Source organism: Octopus bimaculoides, chromosome 20 (genome assembly GCF_001194135.2).
Source record: "Octopus bimaculoides isolate UCB-OBI-ISO-001 chromosome 20, ASM119413v2, whole genome shotgun sequence".
NCBI lineage: Eukaryota > Metazoa > Mollusca > Cephalopoda > Octopoda > Octopodidae > Octopus > Octopus bimaculoides.
This window is the reverse complement of record NC_069000.1, coordinates 15,671,432-15,678,914: the sequence shown is the minus strand read 5'-3', so window position 1 is coordinate 15,678,914 and position 7,483 is coordinate 15,671,432. Positions and strand designations below refer to the sequence as shown.

General features: G+C 35.7%; 1 protein-coding gene across 1 annotated transcript in view; it reads left to right on the top strand.

Moving 5' to 3' along the window:
* Positions 1-5,512, top strand: part of LOC106875657 (thrombospondin-1) — a 13,778-nt gene extending 8,266 nt beyond the window's left edge. The window contains exons 5-8 of the mRNA XM_014923896.2: positions 93-146; positions 1,692-1,780; positions 3,265-3,348; positions 3,888-5,512. Of these exons, the coding sequence (XP_014779382.2) occupies positions 93-146; positions 1,692-1,780; positions 3,265-3,321 (200 nt within the window). The 3' untranslated portion in view covers positions 3,322-3,348; positions 3,888-5,512. The remainder of the gene's footprint in view (positions 1-92; positions 147-1,691; positions 1,781-3,264; positions 3,349-3,887) is intronic.
* The last annotated feature ends 1,971 nt before the right edge of the window (positions 5,513-7,483 follow it).

Sequence of the window (7,483 nt, the reverse complement as noted above, 5' to 3'; positions counted from 1 at the left end):
CACACACACACACACACACACACACACACACACACACACACACACACACTACTACTACGTTTTCATCTTTTTCTCCTTCCATATCTTTCCAGGTGCCGATGAAGAAATACGGAAATGTGCTGAGCGACCTTATTGCAGAAAGTTGGGTAAGAACTAGAGCCCCACCATTCTAACTAAAATATTTAAGTTTGTGTTATCATAGAGAATACAGTGAATGTTGAAAAGCTAATTAGAAATAACTTTGTGGTGAGGAAAATACAATATTAGTTAATAACCAATATTTCTAAAATTCATTCTGCTAAGTATGGGAGATAACTCCAAGCATGTTCCAGTTTTTGATATACCTGGCGTTAATAATGTGGTTCATTGACGGAATCATTAGCTCGTTAGACAAAATGCTTGGTAGCATTTCATCCATCTTTATGTTCTGAGTTAAAATTCTTCCAACGTCGACTTTGCCTTTCATCCTTTTGGAGTCGATAAAAGTGGAGTACTGGTGTCAATGTAATTGACTAAACCACTTCACCAAAATTTCAGTCCTTGTGCCTGTAGTAGAAAGGAATATAAATGGTGTTAATGAAGCGGTGACCTTGCAGAATAGCTTGCATGCTAGGCTTCACGTTCTGAGTTCAAATTCCGCTGAGGTCGACTTTGCCTTTTATCCTTTTGGGGTCGATAAATTGAGTACCAGTCAAGTACTGGAGTTGATGTGATCGCTTGTTCCCACCCTCCCAGAAAAATCTAGGCCTTGTGTGTAGAGTAGAAAGGATTATGATTATCATTAATATTATTGCTAAGGCGGTGAGCTGGCAGAATCGTTAGTTACACCAAGCAAAATGCTTAGTGGTATTTCGTCTGTCTTTACGTTCTGAGTTCAAATTCCGCCGAGGTCGACTTTGCCTCTTATCCTTTCGGGGTCGATAAATTAAGTACCAGTGAAACACTGAGGTCAACGTGATCAATTAGTCCCCTCCCACAAAATTTCAGGCTTTGTGTCTGTAGTAGAAAGGGTTGTTATTATGATTGTTATTATTAAAGCAGTTAGCAGGTAGAGTTGTTAGCACACTGGACAAAATGCTTAGTGTGGCATTTTGTCCGTTCAAATTCCTCCAAAGTCAACTTTGCCTTTCATCCTTTCAGGGTCGATAAAAGAAGTACCAGTCAAGCACTGGGGGTCAAAATAAATGACTAGCCCCTTCCCCAAAATTTCAGGCCTTGTGCCTCAAATAGAAAGGGTTATTATTATTAAGGCGGTGAGCAAGTAGAATCATTAGCAAGTTGGATAGAATGCCTAGTGACATTTCTTCTGGCTCTTTACATTCCAAGTTCTAATCCCTCTGAGGTCAACTTTGCCTTTCATCCTTTAATATTTTCAACAGGTCGCTTTCATTTCCTGTCAACCGAATCCACTTATAAGGATTAGGTTATCCATGGGGATATAATAGAAGGCTCTTTTCCAGGGTGCCATGCAGTGGGACTGAAGTTAAAATGATGTGGCTGGGAGGCAAACAGTCATGCCTACACACATAAAATCAAAGAGGCCCTAAATAATCCTTACAAAATTATAATGGTGGATAGCAAGATCATTAGAGGGATAATCCCTCACAGCTGTTTATCACAGTAAGGCCAAAAGCCTTTAACAAAAGAGAGGATATACTTATTAATGTATATATATTAATGTACATTTTCAGTTTCCAGTCATAAAACAACAACAATTAGAACAACAGAACTTACTGAACAATATCTTATAGAATCAACATTGCATAACCTAACAACTATGGTAAGTCTATTTCTATAGTCTCATAAACTATTTCCATTTTTACCTGTTTTCAAGCAACTTAATCATAAAATTTTTCTTCAAAATTATTCATTTTCACACTTTAAACATGTAATCCATTTGTTCATTTCATGTCCATTTCTTTTCGTGCTAACATAGGTTGGACATGGACATATAATTTTCAAACGAAGAACCATGCTCAAAACGTCTCGCCCCGTTCAAAACGTCTCGCCCCGTCTTTTTTCCATCTTAAACAAAACATCAACCCAATACATTCACTGTGCATGCTCTTTTGACTTTCTTAAACAGAATTACCCATCATGACTACCAGTCTGATAAGGGTACACCAGGCACGTGCATCACAACCATATCAGTGTGACATGGTGATCGCATATCAAGATTAACAGCACATGACTTTGCATGTGGGACCCAGTTAGAATTTTCGTCAGGTCAAGTAGCCCATCCTGCTCAAAAGGTCCCTGAATAAGGCTTGTTTAAGGATGTTGAATGAAATACCCATGTTTCAAGAGGTGAATTATCCAAACCCCAAAGAATTCCCCTCTACTTCCACTTGTAATCAGAGATGCACATATTGTCAGCCATCAAAGGACATGATCAACTGGTTAAGGTCAAACAACTGACAAGCAAATCTGTGGTATTGAGCAGAGTATTTGCTGTAGCCCATCTTTTATACCAAGACAAAACAATATACATGATAACACCTCCAATCAGATAAGATCAGAACCCATGGGAACCACTGTCTAGTACTGCATCAGGGCATTTATTATTATTATTATTATTATTATTATTATTAAGGCAGCTAGCTGACAGAATCATTAGCATGCTGTGTGAAATGCTTAGCGGTAATTTGCCTGTCTTCGTGTTCTGAGTTCAAATGCCGCCAGGGTCGACTTCGCCTTTCATCCTTTCAGGATTGATAAATTAAGTACCAGTTACACATTGGGGTCGATGTAATCAACTAATCCCCTCCCCCAGAATTTCAGGCCTTGTGCCTACAGTAGAATAGATCATCATCATCATCATCATCATCATCATCATCATTATTATTATTATTATTATTATTATTATTATTATTATTATTATTGTTCAGTAGTTTTATTTTTATAACATGCTTTCACTTCACTACCGAGCGCAGCTCTGTGTGCCTTGGGTATGTGCTGTGGTTTGCTGTGGTGCTCTTATGTTTACTGTATTGAAAGTGTTTTGCGTAGAATGTGTGCAGTACCCAGTAGTGCAATTTTCTGTATGTTATATATATTTGTAAGTCCTGGTGTTTTTGTTATGTATTTGTCTGAATATTTTTTTATTATACCTAAGGCACCTACTATGATAGGAATTGTTTCTGTTTTTAGATTCTACATTCGAGTTACCTCTATTTCCAGGTCTTTGTATTTTGAAAGTTTTTCCATTTCTTTTAGGGAATATCATTATCATTATTATTATTGTTATTATCTTTATTATTACAGTGGCCTAAGACTAGCACCGAACAAGTTTCTACTTTGAATACTTCATTCAAACCATAAACAAAAGTGATCTTTATTTGAAAATGGGTTAGTATTTTTTCTTTTATAAAAATGCATGTGTATCGTCATCATCATCATCTTGTCTACTTTTCCATGCTTGCATGGGTCAGTCAAAATTTGTTGAGGCAGATTTTCTATAGCTGGTGTTCTTGTGTTTTTTAACCCTCACCTATTGTCAAGCAAGGTAACATTTCTCTTAGTCCTTTGGGCATGAAACAGTACAGTGACTGGATGTGCTTTTTATGGAAGACAGATAACAAACCCCTCTTGTGTGGCAGTGAATCTTATATGTATACCATCATTATCATCATCACCATCATGTTACATCCATGTTCCATACTGGCATGGTTGGACAAAAATGGCCTCTCAATTGATTAGCATGAAGTCACTCAACAACACTTTCTTACTCTCTGGCCCACAGATGTAATGTCACCACTGTATGCCTTTTCTATTGCTAGTACAGTATCGTGTGCTTCTAAGACTGACTCATTTCATGTTAATTCTTCCACAGTTTTATTTCTACCTTACTAATTAAAATTTCTATTCTTGTTTTTTTTTTTCTCAAGGGTTTCCTAGGAACCAAGGACAATTCTGAAGAAGAAGTTTTGATTTTTTTTTCTTTTTGAACTTGGTTTTAAAGGCCTGGCAGTAGCTGTGACAAGCACCAACTTCAGCAGTGTATATAGTTAGTAACCAAAACTCATGATATTGCTGTTAGCAAGGAGATTTAATTCAATGTGTTACAGCTTTTCAGTACTTTGCTATAAGATATTTACATATTCACAACTGCTAAGATTGAAACATGCTCTCCCACATCCATTCCATTCATTTAATTAAAGTTTTAGATTTGCATGTTTTCAAATTAAAAAAAAAAAAAGCAACAAGATAAAACAAAACAAAACAAAACAAACAAAACAGAATTATATACTTTCATTACTTACCTTCAAAGTATATCAAAATGAAGACCCATATACTTGGATCATGCTCAGATTTTGGGGGCTGCATTTTTCATATTGCACAAGGAACTCCAATGACATTAGTACTTGCTATTCATAGGCATTTCATGGTTGACAGTGGACTTCTATTATTATGATTATTATTATGATTATTATTATGATTATTATTATGATTATTATTATTATTATTATTATTATTATTATTATTATTATTATTATGGCAAGCTGGCAGAAACGTTAGCATGCCTGTTGAAATGCTTAGCGGCATTTCGTCTGTCTTTATGTTCTGAGTTCAAATTCCACCGAGGTCAACTTTGCCTTTCGCCCCTTTCAGTGTCGATAAATTAAGTACCAGTTAAGCACTGGGGATCAATGTAATTGACTTACCCCCCTCCCCACAAATTTCAGGCCATGTGCCTTTAGTAAAAAAAAGTTATTATTATTATCATTATTATTATTATTTTTATCATAATTATTATTATTATTATTATTATTACTAAGGAAGTGAGCTGGCAGAATCATTAGCATACTGGGCAAAATGCTAGCAGCATTTCATCCATCTTTACATTCTGAGTTCAAATTCCGCCAATGTCGACTTTGCCTTTCATCCCTTCAGGGCTGATAAAATAAGTACCAGTTGAGTACTGGGGTTGATGTAATTGACTATCCCCCTCCCCCACAAATTTCAGGCCTTGTACCTATAGTAGAAAGGATTATTATTATTATTATTATTATTATTACTTTTTTAAAAATTTTTGTGGGCCATTGTGGAAAATACATGATGATATCTTATTATTATTATTATTATTATTATTATTATTATCATCAAGGTGGTGAGCTGGCAGAATTGTTAGCAAGCTGGGTGAAATGCTTAGGGGTATTTCATCTGCTGCTACATTCTGAGTTCAAATACCACCGAGGTTGACTTTGCCTTTCATCCTTTTGGGGTCGATAAAATAAGTACCAGTTGAACACTGGGGTCGATGTAATCGACTCATCCCTCTCCTCCCCTTAGCTGCCTTTGTGGCAAAAATTAGAAAAAATAATTCTTATTATTATTGTAATCATTATTATTTTCATTATTATTATTATTATTTTTATTATTATTGTTATTATTATTTAAAATAACATATGATGTATATAAATATGTCTCTGAACTTATAAAGGAAGATGATTATAATAAATTGTTGATACCAAAGATTAAATCCCCATCAAAAAAATCTTGTGTTTTCATTATTACTTCTTTGTGTTGGGTTGGCCATTATTGTTTTGATTTATATACATGCACATATACATGTAGGCACAATATGGATTTGTGGTATGACTAAAACGTAGTGGTGTGGTATATATATATTTTATTTGTTAAAGGAAAGCAAATCTAACTTCCAACATATCCCTGAAAACAAGTGCCCCTCGATGTCATATGCTCCCACAAACAGTGAAATACAAAGATTTGAAAGAGCAGGTTACAGGCCTAAGTGAGCCAGTGTTGTTCAGTTGGACATTACAACTACTGTTTCCTAAAACTATTTGACATATGATTCAATCTTGTCACCAGTGTAACAATAATAAATGAATGGAAAGTTGGATTACTGGATGTGAGAAATCTCTGTTTTTTTTTTTTTGTTCATCATGTGTATATTGTTAAATGATTGCATTGGACACGACAGTCCGATGGGAAGCTACTGAAAGGTAACAGAAGGTTCTTTTCAACAGTGATATGGTGGCCTGATTCTGTAGTTATGTGAACATGAGAGAGAGAGAGAGAGAGAGAGAGCGGGGGTGGAATGTGAATATCATCCTTGAGCATAACAGCAGTTTAAGTTGTTTATTGGCAAGTTTAGCTGGCAGATCCAACTACTGATTGTCAAATATCCCCTGACTTGGTGTTTGGTTGCGTTCATCTCCCTCTTCCCTTATCTGCTTCTCTGTTTATTGCTCTCTGACCTTATCTGTTCTCTTCTTGAGGATGGGGGAACATACACAGACACACAAATATATATATACATATATATACTAGCAGAGATACCCGGCGTTGCCCGTGTTACATGCAATTGAAGAATGAGACTTTTCTGTTATATTTTCTGTAAGGAACTGGAATACATATGATTCGAATTTCATCAAAATTGCACATGAGAGTTCTTTCCCTCTTTATATACCTTAAAAAAAATTCTAATCATGACACATGTATCCCATACTATTGATCTTTATGTGCATATTCCAAAATTCCAGTCTTCTGGAACCTGTAAAAAGGATTTTGCTCCTGAAAAATGGAGCTCATGGAGCTCTAAAATGTGGGAATGGGGGTGGTTGTGTTAATGTCAAGCAGAGAAGTTGAATTGTTGGGAATGTTTTTAACTTGGGTCTTATAGTATGCCTGTATATATGTGAGAGTATAGTTTCACTTTAATAGTTTCAGTATGAAATTGAAAGTATTAAAGTGAAAGTATCTGACATTACAGTGGCGGCATGTTATTGTTTCACTTTTGTCACGTAATACTGAAATAGTGGAATAGTTTCAGTATTAAAGTGAAAGTATCTGACATTACAATAGAGTGATGTTATTGTTTCAGTTTTGACACGTAATACTGAAATAGTGGAGGAAATATATTACTGTGGGCTCGAACTATGCAAGAAGTTAAAAAATTTTTTGGCCTAAGACACCTCATGGACCCTAAATAAGGCATGTGTTAATTTGGAATGAAATTGGTTGTGTAGTTCTCGAGTTTTAGAGATTCACACAGACACACTGACAGACAAACACACTGACAGACAAACGCACAGACACACATTCTCATTTATATATATATACATATATATATATGTATGTATGTATGTATGTATGACAGGCTTCTTTCAGTTTCCGTCTACTAAATCCTCTCAGAAAGCTTTGGTCAGCCCAAGGCTATAGTAACAGACACTTGTCCAAGCTGCCACACAGTAGGACTGAACCCAGAACCATGTATATATATATATATATATATATGTATATATATATATATATATATATATATGTGTGTGTGTGTGTATCTGGAATTTGGTCTGCAATGTTTGCAGTCATGAATACTTGTCAAGAGCAGGGCTCATTAGCCACCAACGGAGCCGCAAATGCAAAATGTAAGTTAGTCCGAGAGCGCACAATGTTCCTGAAGGTCGGCAATGGTCTTCCTCGGTCACGAGTGGATGGCCATCATCATCATCATATA